General features: G+C 35.7%; 1 protein-coding gene across 1 annotated transcript; it reads left to right on the forward strand.

Annotated features, from left to right (window-relative positions):
* Positions 1 to 773: 773 nt before the first annotated feature.
* LOC140743105 (cyclic nucleotide-gated cation channel subunit A) lies at positions 774 to 26,609 on the forward strand. The gene is made up of 8 exons (XM_073074165.1): positions 774 to 1,124; positions 18,744 to 18,983; positions 19,458 to 19,617; positions 24,094 to 24,239; positions 24,390 to 24,512; positions 24,616 to 25,521; positions 25,819 to 26,000; positions 26,183 to 26,609. Exons 1-8 carry the CDS (start codon positions 1,071 to 1,073, stop codon positions 26,463 to 26,465), a joined length of 2,094 nt encoding a protein of 697 aa, XP_072930266.1. The 5' UTR covers positions 774 to 1,070; the 3' UTR covers positions 26,466 to 26,609.
* The last annotated feature ends 606 nt before the right edge of the window (positions 26,610 to 27,215 follow it).

Here is a 27,215-nt window from a genome sequence, read left to right on the forward strand (position 1 = left end):
GCCATTAAATACCTTAAACGGCTGACAATGTATCAGCCATTTAATGGCTGTCATGGTGCAATTTACACGGAACAATGCCAACATGTGCAGTTAAGTGGTGGAAAAACACGAAATCGAAGAAAAAGTGCGAAGAAATATCGTTTCATTCGTAAATGCTCTAAAAACTATATTTTTTAATATTTTTCAAACATTAAAATAGATGACAGTGACAATTTCAATTGACAACACTGGTTACATTTTCTTGTTAGAAGTGAGTAATCTTTACTAATCTATGACCAGACCATAGAAAGTCTTACCACCTTCCAAAAGTAGTCATAGAAAAAGCGTGTTAAAAAGGTACTAGGGAAATTGATTAAGATGTTTTATAGCTGCGAATATAGATACTTGGAATAATAGTACGACTATTATCCTAAATATAGTTAGTTATATAACGACAACTATTTTTGATCAATTGAAAGTAACGCTGTATGATATGAAGTTAAAAATATTTAAGTATTATTATCGTAGGGTTCTTCACTTCGGTATATTTAAAGTGCATTGCAATGCATTAGGTTTTAAGGGGGCAATTAGAGTTATGGCGGTGAGGTGGCCGGCCAATCCGTATTTACAACGCCTCGGCAGCGGGTACTCATAAATGTGACATAGGAAGTCGAGCGATCATGGCCTATTGTTTCGATGCCTTGCCTTGCCTTGAACACGCACTGACTGCTCATTAATTTTGGACCCGGCAATTCTCATTCCGAATTCGACTGCCGAAGTAGTAAGGTCCAAAACGTAACGTTAAAATCACAACACTTTCCTTATCACTAAAACGCGAGTATCAATCGCACCGTCGATACAATTACTCGAATCATCCCTCTTACCTATTACTCGTGTCAACAGAACTCCTTTAATTAAAGTTCGTGGCAAGTCGGTATCGTGACTCGACGTTCAAACAATTACCCCGATACTGATCTGTACTATTTGTCGACGAGTCTTAATGACTCCATTTCTTCGGAACCCCGCAATGTGAACGGGAAGTTGGGAAATGAAATAAGATAGTGCTAGACAGTGGACGAGTGTTCGGAAAAATGAGCCCGGGATACCCAGTTAAGAAAATTCGACTTGAAAACAGCGTGCGACCTGTAAGTAAATATTTCACACTCGATAATTAATAGCATGCGTTTAAGAAAATATTTAATTGTGTATTCAAATATACGCTGCTGAATTTTTTACCGAATGTTCTAAATAAATGAAAAGTGGCTTAGTGCGTAATATTCAAATTAGCTTGTTAAATTCGTTTAAACAATTTTATTTTATTTATTTTAACATAATATCTTTCACACAAAGTTAAATATAAGATGTTGAAAATTTTATAAGTACTAAGAGCAGCATATAAAGTTTAATATACACATAAAAACATTTTAGATTTTTTTATTTTAGTCAATGTATGCGTTGTCAAATTTTTATGAAGTTAACGTATCAATTAAATATTGTTTTAATAACGTTTTTAAGTTCATCTTACTTTAATCTACAACTGATGGCGTCGTATTAAGCACGTGAACAGAGACACAGGGACCAATCGATATTTCGTGCAAATAAGACCGACAAACGAACGTAGGTAGGTATGGGTTAATTATTGTGCCCTTTATTACTTTAGCAAATGAAGGGCAACATCGAAGTTCGTACTCCAACGATGTTTACTGAAAACCATGAATTTGACTAGAATTGCGACACTTTTGTCTTTTGTTTATAACTGTTTAGAAAATGTAGTAAAATAATATGTATAAAAAGTAGGACTTTAATTCTCGTCTTAAAACAAATAAATTAAATAATAAGCAATCATAAAAATAAATTTAAATCCTTTAAATAATGAAATGAGACTGGAAGTCATGCTTTACCACTTCCACAATTTCGACGAATCAAATGAGACTTCATACGTGTATGTTAAAATCCGTCGAGCCTTTTTGGCTGTCGCGTGATCTAAAAATGAGACATACATAACATACGATCAAATAATAGCAGTAAAAATCACATGGTAATTGTTTTACCTAACATCTTAAAAGATTTTTTATATAATATAATAATATGGGAGTAGCGGACGAGCATGCAGTCCACCTGATGGTAAGTGGCTACTGCCGCCCATGGACATCTATAATCAACCCCAGATATGATTAGATATTCCCACTTGAGGTCGGTCACAGACGCGCCTCTACCCCTGAGGACTAAGCTGGAACGCCTCGGAAAAGTGTGCCTCCCTTACTATACCCTTCAAACCAGAAGACAGCAGCGCTTAAGACTGCTGTTATAAGGCAGAAATAGGTGTGGCGGTGGTGCTGCCGGAGTCGAACCACAAAGGGTTCTTTATACCACCTCTAAAACGATCTAAAAAGATGGCAAGTTGTGGGTATATATTGTATGTATACTTTCAAGTCTTTGTTATTTTCCAAATAATCTAAAATACTGTACATTAACATATCACAATTTTCTTGTTTTTATAAGCATTATTAAGGTTAGATTAGGACACATTAGGTCGCTCCGACATTCCTGTCGTTGGCCGCCCATACTGAATATTAAACACGATCTTCCCCCGCTCGAGATATTAGATTTTTACGGGACCCGAATATTATCACAACACAAATAAAAAGTTGCTTATAGTATATTTATTCGGGACGTGCTATATGTATGTACAAGTATGGTAATAATTGGGGAGATACGTACCAGATATCACAGCTTTTTTTCTGGGAAAACCCTGCATTTCTCAGACTTCAGAAATATGTACTAAACCAACATTTATTGAGATGAAGTCGGTCGCATTTTTTTGTTAAAATTTTTTTTCACCCTTTTAAGTGATGACATACTAATATCTTATCTTTAGTTAATGATAAACTGGTTTTGCAATTTCATTAGAACTTACACCAAATATCTTCAAACAAAACTCAATTATACCCATCGGTTGAGGAGTTACATATTTTGTCTCCAGAACCCACTCTGATCCTCATCATATTTAAATGGGACTTGTAGCAATTGTCCACATAGGTTTCAAGGTCCACATTCAAATAGGTTCATAAACGGCGAAGTTATGGCTGTTATATTTACATGGGTGGAGGAATTCCCCTCATTTTCTCCAGAACCCATCGATGGATCCTAACCATATTTAAATGGGACCAACTTCCAGCTCGTCTCTACACAATAAAAAAAGAATTATTAAAATCGGTCCACTAACGGCGGAGTAATTCGTGTACATACATAAAAAAAAAGATACCGGCCGAATTGATAACCACCTCCTTTTTTAAGTCGGTTAATAAAACCAACTGAAATTGTCATATTTAGTTTAAAAAGTTAAATTTCCTGCAAAAAAGTAAAAGTATGATTAAAATAATATCTATTGTTTTAAGAGATGGTAGTAACCCCCCTGTTTTACGTAGACTTGGTTACAAATGACCATGGAAGACAACGACCTCTTACCGTCAGATGAACTTTGTGCTCGTTTTTTGCCAAACATATAAACATAGGTATAGTTACTTAGAAGCAGGCACATGGCAAATACACGTGTCCTCGCGTCAGATGGTTTTAATTGCATATCAACTCAAAAAGTCAAAAAGTTTGTGCCAACGTCCAACCAGATTAATTAAACGCGGGCGGACGACATGCAATGAGATTAGAAACTCGGTTTCTCAATCGAGTTCCGAGGTTCGAATCTCACATACAAATTATGTTACAAATTGATTATTATTACTTGACTAAGCGGCAAAAGTAAACACAATGATAAAACCTCCAGCTTGAGAGTTTTATATAGTGTTTATGATCCACCAATTAATGTGGTCTACTATGACCTGGTATGGAGGACTAAAACTGTGCTTTTTAATTTTGAAAATTTCACCCTTAAGGGCTAAAAGGTTAAAGGTATGTTTAAAAATCCTTCACTTTTGTAGCAAATACTGTGAAATTTTGTATTTTTTGGCTTTCCGAATTAAATAACTTGTTTCAAAACTTAAAACAATTTAAAGACTTTTATTAAATATTCAAATAATACTTTGCCGTAGGTATATTTTGTATGAAGCAGTGAAAGCAGCAGAATAATGCTCTGTTGTGCTTCGTTAACATAAATACACAACCGGGTTCCACAATCCACAAAATATTGTTATAACATTATAAAAGCTAAGAAGATTTTTAACCTGTATTTTTTGAACAAACAGTATAGAGATGGATGAAATGATACAATTTTAGATATACTCTGGTTTCAAATTTGGTTCATTTCATATAGGTGGTAAATGTGGCCTAATGCGAATCGAACCCGCTTACGGAGGGTTTCGTTTCTTACTACCAAATTTTCATTTATTTTTGTATTTTTAGTATCCCTTATAACAGCAGCCATATAATTAAAGTCATTTTGGAAAACTTGCTCCTGGAACGGTTCAATAGATAAAGCGAAAAACGCTGAAAAATACCGGTTTATTGTATGTCGAGCCCCACAGTTAAAAATCAAATGTCTATCTACTATTCTCAAGAGATAGAGCCGTGTTACAGACGGAAAGACACGAGTGGATTAATAATAGGATGTTTACCTTTGCGTACGGAACCCTAAAAAGTCGTGTTCGCAATAGTCAAACGTTAGTCAAACAACATTCGAGTGAAGGTCAATTCCTGTATCGCACGAGTACCCTTATTTAATTCATTTGTGTGTAATAGATGCACTCTTATTTGGTCCATTCCACAATGTGCTTTGTACCGATTTTCACGATAATTGGACGCGAGCGCGCTCCATGATAATTGACCACCGCTAATGAGACACTTTCTAAACAGAACGTTATTTCAATTGTTTAACTTCGTCATATCAAGTTTGTATAGATCGCGCTCGGCTCTGATGTCACTATTGCGAGTATTTGCATTTTTATTGCGTGTTTATAGGTGGAAATACAAAATCGGAATGATTTACATGTATCATTATTTGATCCGGTGATCACTCAGTATTATATGTATTAGATTTATACTTTATTTATTACAGAGTTGTCTCGTTACTTTACTTGGTCATAAGCGGGGTAACACATGGCGTCGTTTTGTAGCGAATTAGCGATACAACAAAAAGTACTCCTGCTGTCGCGTCACCCTCTGCTCTACCCCACTGCTCGGTATATATAAAAGCTTGTCTGCATAGCTATGAACGCAGTTGTGCCACCGTGTGTTATCATGTCTATAGGTACCTACATGTGTATAGTCCGCGGCAAACTGCTAGTACGCTCTGAAGTTGTTGCGAGCAGGTGTAGTCATACAATTTGCTATGACGACGCGATTCGTTTCTATATTCAGAGGGGATTGCAGTTTTACGCGGACTATACAATATAAATAGGTATAGTAGAATATGCGTATATTTCATATTCTGATCTTATTTTGTATTACTATACTATAGTATATAAATCTCTCAGGTATGCAGGTTTCCTCACGATGTTTTCCTTCACCGTTTTAAGCGAGTGATAATCAATTTATAATACGCATATAACTTTGAAAAATCAGAGGTGCCTAGGACTTAAACGAGTTTCTAAACCATTAGACTATCACTGCTTTGCTATGACATGTATATCATGCTAATAAGGCAAAACTACTATAATTCATAAACAAGGTACATCCCACTATCGGACAAGGTACTTCTGGCGTTTCGCCAAGTTTATGAGGTTAAGTAACACCACGGGCGGTCATATCTTAAGTAGGCGCGACACATGGCAAATGTCGTTATCATATGTATAACTTTGTAACCACAAGAATTAACTTGATCGGTGGCCATCTTACAAAGTATGCTCCAGAGAGTAAAGATTGCAAGCAATAAGATGAATCGATGCTACTATACCACCATCTGGTGATGATGAATATGGTAAAACACCTTTTCTGACTAATAACAGCAGTTTTAAGCGCTGCACGAGTGTTGCACTTTGCAAAATGTGGTAAGGGAAGTATGTCTTCCTTAACGTACCGTCGAATAAGTATATCCCAGGGCTTCCAACTTAGTCCTCATGGATAGCAACACGTCTGTGGCCAAACTCAGGTAGGAATCATATTTTATGTGAGGTTGATTACAGACAGACTGCATGCTCGTTTGCTAGTCAGGTCTTAAAATAAAAAAATAAAACAATCTTGTATGACATATTCATGTACGTAATAAAATTAGAAGTTTTCTCATCGAAGCATCATTTTTTGGTCTGATACTAAAGTTTTGAGTTATAACGAGATGTCGCGGCAATGGACGTACTAATATAACTTAGATCGTACCAGTAAAGTTTTTAAATTAAAATATATTCTCATAAATGCGTAATATAGAGATGAAAGTTAAATGAAAAGTAAATTAAGGCGGCGTAGGCTGATATGCCTAGGTTCATCTATGTAGTTAAAAAAATATTGCACTCCGGGACTGCCCGCAGAAGTAAAAACTTTTGAAATCTAATATGAATAACAAAATGTAATAAATAAAAAATGATATCTTGACATTGCCGTTTGCTTTGCCGTCTTACGAATTTTCGATCAGGTCACGCGTCCCGACGCGAGTTTCACATTTTTTACCCATCACAAAAAGTACACAGCGTCGCTAAAGAAATTTTAACTTCAAAAATCCTGTTTTAATTATTAAAACTTATTATTTATTAATAAGAATTGACTTTTAGTTCAATGAACTTTGAACTCTTATTCTGAAAAAATAAGACATTATTTACTTACTTTTACAATCCAATATTTAATAAATATTGCCTTGTACGCCCGCAGATTGTTGTTGCCTCCCAAAATTGTCGCTAACAATTTCTAGGAAAATCACGTAATCATTGGATTTTTCTATACCTAGTCTATTTACAATTATACCACTAGGGACTATCGAACATACCACTAGGGAAATTAATTCCTTTTTGTGTGAATCTTTAATTTTATTATTTGATTTGATTTTTTTGTTACTGCTCTGTGGTTGATTTTGGTTTGAGTATTGAACAGAACCACGCCACTTGTAAATATTGTGAAACAGATAATTATGCTACAGTATATTTTATTCCTTCGAGATCTGCTTCCTAATTCCTAATTGAATTGCGTATATTTAAACACGATTTTCTCTCAGGTTATTTATAAATATATTAATAATCAAACGATATACCGATATATTATTGTATGTATCGGATCACCAGCATGGTAGACAATGACTTAACTCTTATGATCGCGAAATGTTGAAATGTATTGAGAGAAGGTTTTGTGCCATGTGGCATTTGCAATGGTAAGGGACCATATCTGACTATCATCACCTGTCATGGATACCATCATCATCATCATCAACCCATGATTGTCCCACTGCTGGGCTCGGGTCTCCTCTCAGAATGAGAAGGATTAGGCCACAGTTCACCGCACTTGCCAAGTGCGTATTGGTAGACTTCACACACCTTTCCGGGTTTCCTCACGATGTTTTCCTTCACCGTATATCAAATGATAATTAATTTCTAATACGTACATAACTTTGAAAAATCAGAGGTGCCTGGGATTTGAACCTCGGACCCCGCGATCGAGAGGCCGGGTTTCTTAACCACTAGGTTATCACTGCTATTATTTTGTCATGGATATGTAGTATATCATCATATAGAATTAACCTACCTATTTGCACGAAGTAATCAATTTATTTTCATTGAGTTTTAATTTTAAGATAAATGTCTATAGGCCTTGAATCTTTAGGGTTGTGAACGTATATTATGTAGTAGGAGAGAAGATACAGGTTCTTATTACATTAATATAATGACCTGACATTTAATTATATATTCTCGTAATTGTATTACTGATACTTCATTTTAGCACGGTTTGCCGAACACTTCCGGTGCGAGTGGGAGTGCGAGCATTATGTTATCAAATTAGGCCAACATTGGTCAGTCATAGTCTTCTCATATTGAAAATAAAAGTAAATTAAAGCAATCGTATTCAAAATCTATAAGTTATTCAAAGTAAACATCAGAACACTTAATACGTGATCGAAACGATTGCTCGTCCTTCACTGCACGTTCGATGCACTCACCCCTCGAACCATTTGCAATTTTCCATTTCAATTTTTCAACTAGAAAATAAGTAATTTATTTTTTATTGCGAATCATTTTAACGTGCGAATGTGAGGGTCAATATCAAAATAAACACTATAAAGGAGATCGAGTGGGTTTTTAATTTACCGTTCCCATTGACCGTTTATTACCTCTACGTACAATGCTTTTATACGCAACCCGCCCACGTGACCCGTAGCTACTTTTAATATCAGCCTCCCACTTGAGAGTAATGCCTTTGAAAATGACAAGAATTTAAGCTATGTTACACTAAAGCTGAGTGTGGTTTAGAGATATTCACGCCTTCAGAAATTGATGGTACAACTAGCATAACTCGCGGCTTCGCGATCAAAGGTTTTTACTAATTATTTAAACCTCAAGCACGGTTTTTTTTCGGAATAAAAGGTACTCTAACACATTCGCATTTATAATATTAGTTGGCTTCGCAAGATTTAGAAGGGGAAAGTTAAATTGCGACATGCTTATTTAAAATATACCTTATAAAAGTGCTAGTAGCACTTGTCTATAAGAAAGTTAATGATAATTATAAACCCGATTACATGATATTTAAAATGCTAAAAAGGCTGAAATTAACAAAGAGATTTGATTGACATTTTAAAATTACAAACGTCTATTTTGGATCGAACTTTGGATCTCATGAAAAGCAGAAATTCACATCACTACAAAACTACTCTTAGACCCTTGCGCTTTCTGTGGCACTACTGGTTAGCATGGAAGTTAATTTTATGGTATAAAACTATGGCACACATAAAGACGAGTTGGTACTTAAACACTCAAATTCGGATGAGAGATAAAAATTACCATATAGATGTCTTTTTTATAACATAGGAGTAGTAGCCGAGTATGCAGTCCACCTGATGTTAAGTGGCTACTGACGTCCATCTCAGTGACATCTGTAATCTACCCCAGATAGGATTAGATATTCCGACCTGAGGTCGGACACGGATGCGTCGCTACCCCTGAGGACTAAGCTGGAAAGCCTCTGAAAAGTATGTCTCCCTTACCACATCCTTCAAAACGGAACACAGCAGCGCCTAACACTGTTGTTATTAAGCAGAAATAGATGTGGCGGTGGTGCCGCTGGAGTCGAACTACAAAGGGTTCTACCACCTTCAACCTGTTTCCTGTCCAGGAATTGAACCCGAAACCCTTCGCACGTAACACTAGTAATCCCTCCGCCATGTTAAAGCTTCCCTTTGTCTACATGATACCAGACGAAGTGTGGAAATTAAAGACGTTGAAATGCGCTCAACTATGGCGCCCACATACAAACGATATATCACTAATATCGCCAACTAAAAATATCATCGTATTCGGTTCGTAGCTATTATACAGTCCTAAATTATTATCAACTAGCTTTTACCCGCGGCTTCGATCGTGATTAGAGGTCGATGGCAATAGTTGTTTTTACTCGTATCTATCACTCGGGAAAAGTACTTTTGTTTCGGGATAATAAGTACCCTATGTCCTTTTATAGACCCCTGACAATGTCTGTACAAGTTTTCATGAACATTTGATTGGTTAGACGTGAATAGCAAACAAACAAACAAAAATACGAACTCACTTTCGCATTTATAATATTAGGATGTAAAGATTTCAGGTTATCTACAGATTGTGAATAGTGTTAAAACGCTCAGAAGGGATTTCTATAATACAATATATTCGTACACAATCATCAACATTTAGAATCATACATCTTTATCCACTTATTTTTCACACTTCCTTTACAAAAGGCATTCCAAAAATGAATATTACAAAAATATCAAATATAAATAAATTATTTAATAAATGAAGTGAATTATCTATTAATAACCAGTTATGTGATCGATACATGAATAAGTGTGATATGACTGTAACACTAGTGATAAAATGTTCGAAGGATTGGTCAAGAAGCTCTTGCCGAGCATTGGGATTTAAGAGCATTAAGGTTTTTACCGTCACTAAGTTGACTTAGAAATTAAAAAAATCAAATATTGTAAATATTTTTTCATATAAATTTAGCTTTCTACTTAAAGAAGCACATCCAACTTATCGGTTACGATATTTTTTCTTTTTTATATAACCACAAAACACAATTGTCATTTTGCAAGGGACTTCACATTTTTTCACTCCTACTTCAATAAATTGTAACAACGCTTTAAATTTCAGGATTTTCTTGTATTTAATCTCTGTACATCGACAATCTAAAGAGTAGGCAGGTTTATATATCTTAATTCAACTGGAAAGCAATGTAATCCGGGAAGATCATCCGTTTCCCTTTATGGCTCGTTGAGTGACCTCAGCTTGTTTACTTGTCCCGGGTCAAAGGTGTTTGGTAACGGGTCATTGACGGCACTCTAAGTATCAGCGATTTAATACTGAAAAGTGGTTACAGTGAGAGAACTCACGGAGCGGTTTTCTTCCGTTTCTACGCGCGAACGCGATATGCCGTTTTTATTTCAAAATTCAAGAGACTGTTTTATGCGGTTATGCTTTAGGCGACACAGTTTTATGTGGTAGAACCCGTTGTGTTTCGACTCCGGCGCCACCACCGCCACACCTACTTCTGCCTCATAACAGCAGTGTTAAGCGTCGTTGTGTTCTAGTTTGAACGGTGTGGTAACGGAGATATAATTTTCCGAGGCCTTCCAGCTTAGTCCTCAAGGATAGCGGTGCATCCGTGGCCGACCTCAGGTAGGAATATCTAATGTTATCTGGGGTTGATTACGGATGTCCATGGGCGGCATTAGTCACTTACCATCAGGTGCTACTCCTGTAAAATTTCTAAAAGAGCCTACGAATATGTCCAGCTTCAGTATGTTTTAAGACGGCAGTACCCTGTGAATTTTAAGTGTTAGAATAGGGATTAATAAATAAAACTAAAAGGAAAATAAAACGTTATCCGCAATTTACCTTATAAATTAATGAAGATTTCATGAACCATTTTATTTTATTAAAGGTTTTTAATAAAAATGTTTCCATCTTCAAAGCTACAGCTGCTTATAGGTTACCGGTTTATTAGGATTTGCTTGCTGAGGATTTCTTCCTTCCTATAACGTCATCAATTTATGGAATCTCCAGTAAGGGAATCTTTGCTCAAGCCGTCACAAGGAAATGACAGAATTAAGTTAGTTGCTAAACAATTTATTGGTTTGATCGGGTGACGTATCTAAGATTTCAAAAATACTTATACACTCAAGCGATCTTCCTATATATCGCTAGCATCAAAGAAAGGTGATCACAAACACGTCACACCTTAATCTGTTCATCTACTCCTAGCTGACTGTACTTAAGTCATTACTTATAATATACAAATTATGTTTTCAAACAAGTAAATCATAAAAAAACTGTTTACGCATGTGGTTTATTTTCATTACAAGTTTATAATCACCACAAACAACGAATTAAATTATATTGTATAACTTAATTATTTATTAATATCATTAATTATATAATTTAATGCAATATTTATTTATGTATGTATTTATATTTCTTGATAATCAAGCTCTAATCTATAGCGCGTGCGATAAAAATATCTTCGGTACTATTCTCGATAATAATAATTATGATACTTATGGGGTTCATTATGAATTCACTGCTCGTACTACACCATGCGATACCATAACGCATGTACTCTCCAATGCCTTCAATAACAATAGGGGACGGTTACGAAACAAGGAAAATACCCATGTCCCTTGTAAACGAGGAAACTATTCTTAAATTGCATCGTGCAATGAATAATCAACGCTGTATTAGAAGGCATTTCGTTTGTTATATTTTGCACATGTTATATGTAATTGTAATTAATATCTCAAGTGGTAGCCTAATGGTGTGAAGGCGGTTTCTCCGTCGAGGAATTCGACGTTACAATCTTAAGCACGTCCTTTGATTTTAAATTTTATGTGGGTATTAGAAAATCACTTGTTTTACCGGTGAACCAGAGACACAAGAAATCCTAGTACGCATTTGTAAGTAGAGAAAGCGAAAATAGATATATCTTAATATTCATACATTTAAATCAGTTTCATTCCATTTTTATTTTATTTTATCAATGTGGGAGTTAATGTTCGTACGGTACACGAGCATACGTTCGAGTGCTCCCTATACGAATCGAACAGTATCCATAGTATAAGGTTTTACGTTTTGACAAAAATGGCTATTTTTGTTTTTGTTTACATATTTCCCATATATTTCCAATCAGTCCTAATACAATCCGCTAGAGGCGGTGATTGGAAATGTATGGGCAAATACGAAAACAAATACCAAAACCATAGATTAGTAAAGATTACTCACTCCTAACTAGAAAATGTTCCAATCCGCTAGAGGCGGTGATTGGAAATGTATGGGCAAATACGAAAACAAATACCAAAACCATAGATTAGTAAAGATTACTCACTCCTAACTAGAAAATGTGCCCAGTTTTGAGAATTGAAATACTTGCGTAAAAAAGTTTTGCCACGTCTCCGTGCTAAAATATCCCTAAAATATTTGAAATAATTATTTATTTATTATGTAAATTCATGTAAATTACGCAGTATTAGTTATTTATTCGTAAATTTTCTCTAAAAATGTTTTTTATTTGTCAAGAATTCAAAAAAAGAACTTACGATAATAAGCCATTTGTGGCTTCATTCAATTTCAAGGCGGCGAAGTATCTTTACTAATCTATGACCAAAACAGTCATTTTTGTAAAAACGTAAAACTCATACTAAGGGTACAGGGAAGGTCGTACAAAAAAGGTCGTTAACAAGAAGCCGTCTCTGAAATTTGTCCGAAAAAATTTGTCGGAGCTCGGGACATACGGTCACTGTTTTTTATCATGAAACGTCTGTGCCAGCGAGTTGCTATAAGTGCAAGATGGATGTAATAATTGGCAAAGTATAAGTCGACTCGCAAGGGTTTCGTATCACTTTAATTTTAATTATTTTAGCATTTCTTCATTAAAAGTTCGAGAGTTAATACAATGCTTTCTATTAGCATTATAGTATTTGTGGTTATAGCGTATGGTAATTCAAATTTAAAAATGCAGGTGTCTATTACGGTTCAAGTGACAGACGTAGACATAGAGTCATGTGACAGACGGTCTGAATGACGGACAGTGGGTGCTAAGTAATAGGATTTCTATTTTACCCTTTGAGTACGGAATCCCAAAAACTAAGTGGTCAGTACATTCATATATAACAGGGTATTACAATATCTGAGACTTATCATTGCCTCTCGATCGAGAGGTCCGAGGATCGAATCCCAGACACGCCTCTGATTTTTAAAAGTCATTTGCGTATTGCAAATTAATTATCACTTGCTTTAACAGCGAAGCAAGACATCGTGACGATACCTGCTTACTTGAAAGATCTTAAAAAAATCTCAAAGGTATGAAAACTCTAAATAAAAAAAAAATAAAAAAATAGTTTATTGCTTTCAAATGGTGTCTACAAAACAAGTGGCAAGGGCCCCTGTACTGGGTTGAAAAACCTGTGTTACTGGGTACCCCGCTCTTCCAAACAAGGCGATATAAACAATTTGAAATTTAATCTTACTTATCTTATCTACCAATGTATACTTGGCCGCTGGTGGACCGCCTATACCTCATTCTGAGAGGAAACCCGTGCCCAGCAATGTAACTTAAATGGATTGGTGACGATTGCGACAATTTCCGTAAAAAAATCAAGGGGTGTGCCGGCAGAAGTGATAATTATCAAAACGAAACCTGAATAATGAATTAATATAATAAACAATAAATGAAACTGACACCCACTGACATATTTTTTATACTGACACCGGGTGGCATTTTGACTTTTACTTTGCTTTGCGTCTTACGAATTTTCGATCAGGCCACGTGTCGTGACGCGAGTTCGTTCATTTATTGCTCGTCGGTAAAAGATGTTAATCTTTTACCGACGAGCAATAAATGAACGATTAGGGTGTGATGACAAAAAGACAAAATGATAAAAAGTGCACAACGCCACTAAAGAAGATTTCACTTCAAAAATGTTTTTAAACGGCAGCATAATATGTTTTACGGCTCAATGTTTACGGAGGGATGATTAAATATTTATGCGGTTATGTGTCGTAAACATTTCACAATATGGATCGCTGAGCACGATGGCTTTAAAACGACGTTTGAAAAATGGCGTCTGGAGGAAGCTAATGGTATTTTCCATATCCTGCTTCGTTCGCCTTTGTTACTGGAGATCGTTGTCTAGTGTTGATAGGTCGGTTGTTGGCAACATTGTTGCGTATGTTTTCATTTATAAGCTACATCCTGAACGCCCTATTGCAAAGTAATACGTATATCTTAATAGTTAAGTCATATTTGAACGCTTACGTCAAATATTCATAACTAGCTGCTACGTCACCGACTACAATATATTTGCACGTGGCGCCATCTGTCCAAAATTGATCGTACTAGCTCAGAAATCTTCGTGAGCTCATGCACAACAACTTTACTGAAGATCATCACATTGTCAATTGTATAGTTTTTGATTCTATAAAGGACATACTTACAGACAAACTTTCATCTTCATATCTATAAGAAGATTAATCTATCCAACTTTTATTTACCTATCGATCGATGGAATTTTGATAATTTCTGTAAGGAAATGGGCTCGTTGTCGTCAACCCATTACTGTCCCACTGCTGGGCATGTGCTCCTCTCATAGTGAGAATGATTTTTATATCATTGTGGCATCTAAAAATATACTGATGAAATCGGTAATATTTCATATATAATAATCATATTTCGAAGCCTCTTCCCAGGAAATGCGCGGTTGATAACCTACATCAATTATATGACCCGGTCGACCTACTAGTATTCCAACGACCTAATTCTGTTTTATGACGTAATCAGTTCAATCTATAAATAAGATGCTCAAAGAAATCTGTTTTGGTTTAAAACATATTTTATAGTCATCGATTGATTTTATTTACCACCTTACTGCTCCAATGCTGGGCACAGGTCCTGTGAGACCTGAAGGGTTTCGGTCCTTCAGTTCTGGCTCCATGATGATTAATAAACTTCGTACACCTTTGAGATTTTGTTAGAAGTCTCAATTGGTTTCCTCAAATTGATTACCTTCGCTTTTTAAGCAGGTCATAATTTTATATTATAGTTACATAATAAAAAAAATAATTAGCAGCGACAGCCTAGTGTTTAAGAAACTTGGCCTCTTGATCGAAGGGTCTGACGTTCAAATCCCAGGCATGTACCTCTGATTTTTCAAAGTTAGGTGCGTATTAGAAATTAATTATCACTTGCATATACAGCGAAGGAACACATCGTGCGGAAACCTGCATACCTGAGAAATATTAAAAAAGTTATCAAATGTATGTGAAGTCAACCAATATGTACTTGGCCAGTGCCGTGGACTATGGCCTAATCCTTCTCATTAAGAGAGGACACCCGTGAGACCCTGATAATGGATTGATGATGATGAAATAAAAAAATTAAAGGCCTGGGATTCGATTTTCAAACTCCTGATTCAGGGGCAATGTAATCGTTTTCCGTCAATTTAGTATAATTAATTTTCGGAAGGTTTGATTAAACACGATTTAATGGAGTTATTAGAGTTCATCTTTATATTTAGGCTCCCTTTGAAGTGTCTTACGAGTGGATAAAAACCTGATTAATATTGTATTACCTTCGGCATTTTTGCATGCCCGTTATTTTAAATAATGAAATGAATTACACGCTTTACGAATTTTGCCAAAGCACTATGAGATCGAAATTGGATTCCTCTTATCTACGATAAAGTTTGCTTTCATTGACTTATATAAGAAATATATACAGTTCTTATAACCATTTTACCTTTGTAAAAAAAAATTGTAAGAAATGCCAATAAAGGTACTACATTTTTTCGTCGGAATTTATTTTGTTCGTGATAAAACCAAACCGATGTAGCAGCGTTTTCGTTGCTAAAAAAACGCGTGCATTGTAGAAACGCTAGTGTGAATGAGCCCTAATGGAGCATGTTTGTTAAATTTGACAACGTGAAACAAAAGCTTTTGAGCACAAAAGCACGTAATGTAAAACTTAATTCAAATATTGATTTGCTTTGTAGCCAAAATGACACAGCAAAATTTTCCAACTTATGCAGCTGCGAGCACAATTTGGTCCTTTTTGAGGTGCATTGTGTACATGTCAAAATTCATGTTGGAGTTATTTTGAATTTCAGATTTCATGACGCGAGTTTGACGTGAAACAGGTAGCGTGTGCCTTTGTAGCGTGAATCGAGATTAATGGCATAATTGAGTATACGTTATACACGGATACATCAGTGTTATTCAATATTTTTCATGGCTCGACGCCCCAATATTGAAAATTTTTAACGACCCCCAAAGCTCATGACCCCAGTGGATCCACCGCCATACTTACATCTGTAATTCAATATTTGAAATGTGTATATAAATGGATGTTAATTTTAGCTTTAGGATCTATCTCAGCGTGAGACTGGCTTAAGAACCGTCGACGATTAGGTACCATATGGGACGAAATATCTCATTAAACGAAACAGTGAATCGTGCAAATTGCTGTGAAGCGACAACTATAGACACGCGTCTCCCGTGGGCCGTGATTTGATTATCTGTATGTCAGTATATTAGCAGATTTATTAGAAGGCCTATTTATTAGAAGGGTTCAAAACAGTGAAGCAAAGGGTCCGATATTTGTCGGCGAAACAAAGTCTTCTTTTTAATGTCTTCTTTCTTATTTTTATAAAAAAAAAGGTAAAATAAATGATATTTTTTATTTATTTATTCTTTATTAACCAAAACACAGTTGTGGTACAAAAGGCGGACTTAATGCTTAATAGCATTTTCTCCCAGTCAATCCTGAGGATGTGCAGAAATAAATTGAAGGCGTTTCAGTAATATAGAAGGAGATAAAGAAATATTAATAAGATGAAAGAAAGAAAAATAATAAAAATAAACATGAAAGGGGAAAGAAAAAAGAAAAAAATAAGAAACAATAACTAAGTAGGTATATAAAATACATGTGTACACAAACAATGAGTCAAAATAAAAGTCAAAATAAAATTTGTAGGCTATATAAAGGTATTTCTGTTTAAAGAATTTGTTTCCCTCAACTTCCATTGAAATAAGGAATTAATTTATACTAAAATAAATTAATGTGTATCTACTAGAAATATTTGTAAAAAAAAAAGATTGATTTAACAGGTTTGATTAAACCTAATTTACAAAAAAGTCATTAAAAAATATTCAACAAAAATGTAATATGGGAGTACGCCAAGCCGCGGACTGGGCTCGAACCAGCGACCACGGACACGGGTGTCCGTTGCTCTACCACTGAGCTACCGAGGCTGTGCGTGTTGTAACTAAATTTACGTACACTACTGTCAGATGTGTTTTAGAACCAGGAGCCTAGCGCCCCTAGCGGATTTAATCAGAACTGATTGAAAACATATGGGAAATACGTAAACTATTTACGTACGTTACGTACAACAAATTGGATACATATTCTTTTCTCTATTGTTAAATCATAATGATTACTTTTGATTTGTATAAATAAAGTTTGTATGTCAGCTCCAAAGTTCATAAACGGATTCAGATTTAAAAAAATACCGAAACGTACATAATTAGATGAATACAAGATTGACAAAAGTAGCTGAATCAAAATATGTGGAAATGTAGCTTATCCTCAAACGCTAGAATTGGAGCTGAACAACTTACACAAAATATTAGTCGAACATACTTTCGTTAGAACTATTGTCCGACTACTAAGGCAGGGTTATGTTTTTCGCGCGAGTCTAGTATGTTTGTAATTTTAACTAAACTACACCCTTAGTATGAGTTTATTCGTTTTTACAAAATGACTTTTTTTATTTGTTTACGTACTTCCCATACATTTCCAATCAGTTCTTATACATACTACGTGTACTGCTGAATGACAGTTAAGGTATCGTTATATTGGTCTCAAATACCCAAGTGTCCTTAAAAAATGTTTATAAAAAACACAATTGCGGTTTATTAATATTTCTAAAACAGTTAATCGAACCTATCGAGTAGGATATTAAACTAAAGAAAATGAAAAGGAATTAAAAAAATAAATATGTATAAATATAACAGAAAGATATTGGTAAACTAAGTGACTAAATTCCTTTGCCAGAAACCAACGTACAGTAACTACTGAACTTGGACTTATGAAAACTTGCACATAGGTTCTTTATATAGCATAAGTGAGCAAGTAAGAAAGAAGGGTTAATAGGGGATGAGATTTTGTTTGAAAATCTTTAAATTTTCAAGCAGATACTTTGTAATTTTGTATTGGGCTCTTTGGGTAAATATAATGAAATGCCTATTTAACCGTTTTTGGAAATCTTACTTGCCCTTTTTAGTGCAGTCAGGTTTTTGTTTTTTTTTTATTATACTACTAGTTCTACCTACTATGACGCTAATATTTCAATTACCACGTACCCTGATTTTACAAATGTATGTGCGTATCAAAAAATAATTATCACTTACATAAACATTTAAAGAAAACATCGTGAGGCAACCTGCACCTGCATGCTCTGGGTTCGAAAAAAAGGTCTCAAGGATATTTGAGGTCTACCAATTCGCACTTGGCCAGTGCGGTGGACTATGGCCTAAACGTCTCTCTGAGAGGAGATACGTGTCCAGTAGTGGGGCAGTAATGGTTGACGATGTTTAGAATCGTATCGAGTGGTATGGTATCATACTGTATTATATTACAATGTATTTTTACAGGCTATTAGTGAGATGGAGCCCAACACCAACTGGCTCCGCCGCCAGTTCACTCGCTGGACTCGGCGGATGCGCATGCGCATCAGTGGCGAGCCCAAGGCCAAGTCTCCGGACTGGTTTCTGGACAAGTTCGCTGCTCAAACCTTCGAGGATCCCGAGGAGCCGCTCTACCAAGCGAAGCCCTCAAAACTACTCTGCGGTTTGAAGCTAGCCTTCGATCCAACTCAACCAGGACATTACCAAGTACGTTTTGCATATCTTGTTATGATATAACTGTATCGGACGAGCATGTAGTTCACCTGACGGTAATTGTATAGTGCCGCCTAAGGACATCTGTAAACAGCCCTAGATAAGATTAGTTTCGCTACTTCTGCTACCCCTGAGGACTAAGCTGGAATGCCTTGTATAAGTATGGCTCCATTACAAAGCTCTTCAAACCGAAACACACCAGCGCTTAACACTGCTATTGTTTTAGGCGGGATGACTAACGCCCGTTATTATCTAATAATAATCAATCTATAAAATTTTCGCCTAAGCAATAATTGTCAAAATATATCAATATTGTTACACGATGCATTGGATAGATTGATTATATGTGTTATATGTGTGATATTATTGCTGTTATGTCTACTACGACGCAAAATTTTCGTCTTTTATTTGTTAAAACTGATGTCTTTATCTGATGTATTGATTTATGTGATTTCTTTTCCTATGCAGTGGCTTGCCGTGGTCTCCCTGGCCATACTGTACAACATGGTGTTCGTGATCGGCCGATCAGTCTTCTGGGAACTGGACAAACTCATAACATTCTGGTTTCTGTTCGACTATACCTGCGACGCTATTTATCTGATAGATACCGTCGTTCACATGCATGAAGGTAGGTTTCGACGCCGTTCAAGTAAGTTAATATGAATCCTGCAGACTAGCTACTTTAGCCGCAACCATTGCACACTGCAGACGGTTATCGGACGCAGTTACTCGCAAAAATGACATGAATGTGGTCGCTAAAACACGTGTTTTTGATGCCGCGACCGAACGCAGCTAGTCGCCAAACCGTGATTCGGCATAGTACCAATTACCAAAACATGAATCGCAACTGTAAAAAGTAGCTAGCCTGATAGGACCGTAAGTTGTTACTCTATGCGATTTGAACAAGTGTTTTTTTTACATATTAATTGATAAAACGAACTTACCTGTATGTGAAATTCTATCATAATTATGCGAGCTGCTCAATTCGAAGCGATTAATATTAATATATGTAGTACTGTTTCAGTTCTACGGCCATCTACACGATGAGTTTAATAAAATAACAATAATATTAATCTGAAAACAGATAAAAAACACAAATAAATAGGTTTTACTTTGATATACATCACATTTCTTCCTTAGTGACATGTTGACATATATAAGTTGTTGTTCTATGCGATATGAACAAGTGTTTTTTCATACATAAACCGTGTATTGCGGTTTTAGTTTCGTCCTAATAATATTTGTCTAAAACATATATAAGTGCAGCTGAACGAGTTAGTAACTGAAAGTAAGTTAAATAAGTTACAACTAAGTTAGTTGACCCTTTGGTAAACCCTTTTGGTAATTACCCGGTTTAGCTTTATATTGCAACCTGGAAATTTATACAGGAAAAGTAGTCGAAAATATTGTAAACTGGAATTATTCCTGTTCCATTTATGTATTATGTTTTTTCACTAGTTTTTCTCGCTACTAAGGATATTACAATTAATTTTTGTTACTTGTTTTAATACAGGGAATATATCGATATTTTTTGTTTGTTGCACGGAACCTTATTACTTTATATACTTTACTCTTTAACTACATATTATAACAGAATAGCATATTCCCATAATTGGTTAACATCATTTATAATAAATATTACTAAAAGATTTTGTATTTATACTACAGCATAGGTACTTCAAAATAAACCACGCCTTGTCTGAGACACTACTTTTAAATTGATTTAAGGTAACTTTATGTGTCCATTAATTTTATGCGGTTATATGCTTTTAAATGGATGACCACTTTAATTACAAGCTACTCCAGGAACTCAGGCTCGTAATCCTTTTAACTGTTAATGCGTTTTTTAAACAAATGTCGATGTACATTTTAAGTGCACAAGTGAGTGAAACTCGCTCACGGAGGGTTCTGTAGCACCAAATGTTCATTTATTTTTTTATTTTTAGTATTTTTAAGTTATGGCACTGTGAAAATTTTAACCGATTACCTAATAAAGTTCAATAGATAATACGAAAAACGCCGAAAATAGAGACTTCCCCTACTTACTCGTATTTCCAAGACGCAGCTATATGTACTTACAGAAAAGTATGTACTTAGAACTTAATTTCATAAAAATACAAGTTGTTACAATAGTCATCACAGTCATACTTATTATTATTCATTCAACAAAAGCGTCACGTAATAAATAATAACTGTATTAGAGTAATCGATAAATGAGTAAACAGTACATAAGCACCTAATATTCTGATTGCCAGTTCCGAAATTATTCCGTCTCTAAATACAAAAAGGGTATTTTTCCTACCTAGAGATTAAAAATGCATCAAGGATTAGTCCATAGTAAGTACCTACACTTAGGACCTTTCAAAAACACTGTTTTATGGGTATATAAGCGTAGGTATTTTTAGAATCCACGTGGCGAAACCAACCACATGGAAAGCTCACTTGATTTGATGTGGACGACGGACGGACGACGCTGTGTACGTAATAACACTATAAGGGTGCCTCTCCACCAAATACGTGCGGAAGCTAAGCGGAGCGCGAGGTTTACACTAATTTAGGAATCCACGCTAAGCTAGTAAGCTGTGTTATTAAAAACTTAGCTACACTGGTAGGGATTCTTAGCTCGTATCTGTAGCTCCAATCCTTAGCTCGCATTCCTCCATGGAAAAAACATGTTTTGAAGGTGGTAGAACCCTTTGTGGTTCGACTCCGGCGGCACCACCTCCACACCTATTTCTGCCTCATAACAGCAGCGTTAAAAGCTGCTGTATTCTGATTAGAACGGTGGTAAAGGAGATATACTTGTAGCGACGCATGTGAGACCGACCTCAGGTAGGAATTTATAATCCTATCTGGGGTTGTTTACGGATGTCCATGGGCGGCAGTAGCCACTTACCATCAGGTGTACTGCATGCTCGTCTGCTACTCCTATATTATATATATATATATAAAAAAAAACATAACTTAGCTATCAAAGCTTAGCCAAACTAAGTGTGAAATGTGCTATGAAAATAGCTATATCGGTCGTAATTCTTTGCTCGCATCTGTGCAATCTTTAGCTTGCATTTTTCCTTACAAAACATACAGGTTAGGTAAAAAAATGAAAATGAAGCAATTCTATTGTTGCATTTGAGATGTATTCATAGCTTAGCTAGCTCGCACAGTTCTGGGGGAAGGCACCCTAATGTCTGTGTACGTAGTATCCATGACGTTAAAGCCGGATTAGAATTATAGCTTTTTTAACTTTTCTCACTGTCCATGTAGAGATAGGTAACACGTATAATTTCATAAATAAATCACACTATTTAAGTAAAATTTTTAGTTGGCAATTGTCGATGAGGTGTGAACCACTTGTAGAACTAATTTTGTTCGTAAGTATTGAACTTACGAACAAAATTCGTTCTACAAAAGTATTCTAATAAAATTTTAAGAACAAAAATGCTATGCGTCATTAAATAATTAATTTTAAATGGTAAACATTAACATCAACTACAAAAGTTACATTAAATTACTAAATATATTTTTATCTATTGTTTATATTTATTTTATATGAGTATTTTCATTTTCAAAACAATCCGCTTTGTGCAATTTCGCGAATGTGCTGTGCAAAATTATGTATTTATATGCGAAAATTGTCCTTCTTATTTGTTGTTATGTATAAATGTATAAATCTATTTACTTCGTGTTTTTTTCACAGTTAAAATATTCACTACCAAAATAATACAATCAAAATATATTTTTATAATTAGTTCATAACATATTCGTCTTATTTTAGCCAGGGGTCATTAAATAACTGTTACAAAATTTACCAAATCCTACTTAATTTCCACGATTCGATTCGTCAACTCTTCATCATAATTACTTAACAGACAGGTTAGGTAGACATCAAAACGGTCGAATACTTCCATTTCATTCAGTATCTGATAAACCTGTCTACAAAGAGCAAAGACCGGTGTGACGTTCCCCGTGGGACGGACGGACACGTATCGTTGTATCGTTACACACACCAGCGCTTGTAGTCACATTTTTATGTTTTAGTTAACTAAGTTCTCTTGCATAGCTTGAGTTTTTAGCACGAGTTTACGAATAACTTTGTAAGAGTTTTCACGAAGGAAGGAACTTAAGAAGTTGTCTGTACTACGCCTTAAGTAGTCATAACAATTTTGGCAGACAAACAGATAATTAAAAAACAGCTTTTAAAACAGATTCAATATCTAAATGTTTTTCTCATTGTATCGATTTCTAGGTTTAAGAGTGTGATAAAAGTACAAGCTGGTTCAGCTCAAGTCTTTAAGCTAACGTGTCTTTGATCGAATTTAAGTAGAACTTAGATGGATACCGAGCTTCTTAAAAGTATCCACAGTGGGTTATTAAATTTTAAGTTTCTGAAAAGATTATAATTAACCAGTTTATAAAAATAATCGCCGAGGAGCTTCAACATATCAAGCAGCTTAAAGAAGAACCTCTAATTTTCTTCCTTCCTTCATACCATTACAAAGTTAATTTCACGATTCACACGCTAGCAAATCTACTAATTACTCAACATGTGTCACTCGGAGACAAACACGTCTATTTAAAAAGTGATAACCTACACACTATTTGCATAATCACTTTCCGCGTACTACTCTTCAGGTTCAAAATCGATACTCACAAAGCAAGTTACGAGTATTACTTTCGAAGTATACCCTCAAATCATCAATTTGACACCCACACGTACGTCGGCCGCGCCTTGCGTCATCAAATTTAGCTAACGTGTATACAAACATTCCACCCTGCCTAGTTGCTTTTTCCGCACAAATATTGCATTGTGCGTGCTCCTTACTATCACCGTTAATCGATGAATCGAGTAAGATTTGCCACATCACAATGAGTATCAGTTTACTCCAGTATTTCCAAGAAGTATCGACTGGTGTCGTCATCGTATTTCATTTCATAGTTTCATTTGTGTATTTATCTAATGAAAATGCAATAATATAGCTGCTCGAAATCATTTATGGAAGTTAATTTCAATATCGCGATTGGAAAGTTAGCATTAAATTTTAATTAATAAACATGACTGTTTACAAACATAAGATAAAACCTTCCCTTTTCCTTTCTTTTCCAGGCTACTTAGAACAAGGTCTAATGGTAAAGGATTCCGAAATGCTTCGCCGACATTACATAAAATCTCATATGTGGCATTCCGATCTCCTCTCACTACTGCCCTCTGACATAACGTATTTCTGGTGGCGGCCTGGAACATGTTCCGAAGTTAGTATACACTACAGAAATACTAAGTCTACAGACCAATAAAGCAGAAATAGTCAAAGCACAAAAATGAATGGAAAACAGAATTTTTCCAAGCAAACGCATTCCTCAACTTTGTTAATACTGAATGTGTCAATATTTGTCGTGTTCCAGACGAGTTTGCCGTGCCCTGTTATTGTACGACTCAATCGGCTATTTCGCCTGCCTCGAATGTGGGAGTGGTTCGACCGCACTGAGACCGCCACTAGTTTTCCTAACGCTTTCAGGATCTGCAAGGTCACATACTTTATAAACAATTTCATAATGATAATATACGTAACAATAAGTTAATTTTTAACTACTGAGTTTGATATACAAATTAAAATTCAATTCTTTGCAGGTTGTCATGGCGATACTCGTGTTAATTCATTGGAATGCCTGCCTTTACTTTGCCATCAGTTATTCCATTGGTTTTGGAACCGACAATTGGGTTTATAACAACACTGGCGAAAAGAACGAAACTCTCTCGCATCAATATATCTACAGTTTCTACTGGTCTACTTTAACACTAACGACTATTGGAGAGACACCGCAACCTGAAATTGACTCTGAATATTTATTCGTAGTAGCGGATTTTCTTGCCGGAGTTTTGATCTTTGCCACTATCGTGGGTAATATTGGATCAATGATTTCAAACATGAACGTATCTAGAGTTGATTTTCAAAATAAGATGGATGGTGTGAAACAGTACATGTCGTTTAGAAAGGTTACCGGCGAATTGGAAGCGAGAGTTATTCGTTGGTTCGCGTATACTTGGGCTGAAAGTGGCGCTTTAGACGAAGAGCACGTGTTGGCTTCTCTACCCGATAAATTGAAAGCCGAAATTGCAATTCGCGTCCACCTCGACACTTTACGTAGAGTACGCATCTTCCATGATTGTGAGCCTGGGCTACTAGAGGCGTTAGTGTTGAAGCTGAGACTACAAGTATTTAGCCCTGGGGATTACATTTGCCGTAAGGGTGACGTAGGCAAAGAGATGTACATCGTGAAAAGAGGCAGACTGCAGGTTGTCGCTGATGATGGGAAAACTGTATTGGCTACGCTGAGTGCAGGTTCAGTGTTTGGAGAAGTAAGCGTGTTGGATATTGCTGGCAACCGCACTGGGAATAGAAGAACCGCGAATGTACGTGCCCTGGGATACTCAGATCTATTCTGCTTGGCTAAACGAGACCTATGGGAAGCGCTTGCAGATTATCCAGACGCTAGAGCCACGCTCACTGAACGCGGTTGCCAATTGTTACGAAAGGTTCGTCAAAATCCCTATGGTCATTAAACCATAGAACATTAAAAAGACTATAAATATCACTTCTTCAGTCTTAAAGATTTTTTTACATGACACGATGCACTTCTATTGTAATATGTTTTTTATAGAATGTAATTATAAATCTCCTAATCCACATGCAAATAACCTCATATTTAGATACTACGCAAATTAGTAAATAGAAAACACAAGCACTAATAAGTAGAAATTAACTTAACTAAACGAAATAACCGGAAAAATAGAGAAAACACTATATAATAAGAGACTATATTTATACTACAGGATGGCTTATTGGATGAAACTGTTTTTCAAAACGCTCAAACGACTCAGCAAAGTTTGGAGGAAACAGTCCACAAATTGGAATCAACGGTCGAAATGATGAATAACCGTCTACAGGGCTTGCTAACTGATGTTGGCGAAGAGCAAGCCAGAATAAAGCAACGAATCAACAAACTGGAAACTAGGTAAGCACTTTGCGAAACATTTCAATTTTTATAGCAAGATTATAGCTGTGCGAATGTATGTTATAGCCAAGCAATTAATACAAGCGCGCAAGTGTTCATTTGGATTTGCAAAGCAATTGGCGTTATTGTCTGCGCATAGCTGTCGTCAGAAATTCACGATAACAATAAACGATTTGTTACAGAGTCGTTCAAACAGACGACGAAGAAAGCGACTTGGATGACCCGACCTCGTCGGACAATTCTGAATTACGGAGTGAAGTTGCTGCCGGCTACGATTCCTCTGCTTTCAAAGATGGGCGCTTCAGTGCAGTTCAGGTCCCACCCATGCATTACTTGAATTACCCTGCTCGTGAGCGAGGCCATTCTTTGACAGTAGAACGGTCACCCGGCCTGCTTCACGTCACTCCTGAACCGCGCAGCAAATCCCTACGCCTGAAGAGATTCCACAAGGACGTCTCGCAGTGAACATTCCACAAAATAAAGGGTTGGTGTAATGAGATTGCTTTATAGGAATGGGAAGAGTCAAAATTATTCAAAAAACGTATTTTTGATACCACGTTAGGAGTTTACAATCAATGTACTTGTCTGCTGAGCTAGTTTCGGCTTTTTTTAACAATTGGAGCTAAATTTAAAATTCGGCAAAAACATGTAGGTAGGTAAGTAGGCAAATCGTAGAGATTTTTCAAGAAAGCATGAAGAGAATATGCCTAATATAAAATCATTAAAACGTATCAAGTGTTTCTAAAATAAATTATTTCTTATTATTTCCTGCTTAAATTATCAAAAATTTAAGCAGGAATCTTCGGAATAGTCTGGTGGAATGGGAGGAAAATATTATATTAATTTATTATAGTGTTATGAGTAATCCAGTTACGTAAAATAGTTAATAAGTATATTATCAAATATTCAATTTTGATGTTTAAAGCATTTATGTGTCAATGTATTGTAGTTGAAGGAATGAACTTAACTAGCTTCTTCTACTGGTGAAATTACTTTAACCTAAAAACCTTTTGAACTTGACGCCTTATACAGACTTGACTGACTTGATTACAAACTGCGTACTTATAAGACTCCTTCTGAACATTTCTAGAACATCATTTTGATATTATAAGTAGTACAAGACGTGTCAATATAAGATAGCTTTAATGTTTTAAATCTTTTGTCGCACGCACGTTGATTATTCGTGTATATAACTTTATATATTACATAGTATTA

This window comes from Epargyreus clarus, unplaced genomic scaffold (assembly GCF_041222505.1).
Source record: "Epargyreus clarus isolate Ecla_fem2 unplaced genomic scaffold, WU_Ecla_fem_2.2 ptg000007l, whole genome shotgun sequence".
NCBI lineage: Eukaryota > Metazoa > Arthropoda > Insecta > Lepidoptera > Hesperiidae > Epargyreus > Epargyreus clarus.

Coding starts and splice junctions, on each gene's coding strand:
- LOC140743105 (XM_073074165.1), top strand. CDS start 1,071: ATGAGCCCGGGATACCCAGTTAAGAAAATTCGACTTGAAAACAGCGTG. Junction 18,984..19,457: donor CTCAACCAGGACATTACCAA/GTACGTTTTGCA, acceptor TTTCCTATGCAG/TGGCTTGCCGTGGTCTCCCT. Junction 26,001..26,182: donor ATCAACAAACTGGAAACTAG/GTAAGCACTTTG, acceptor GATTTGTTACAG/AGTCGTTCAAACAGACGACG.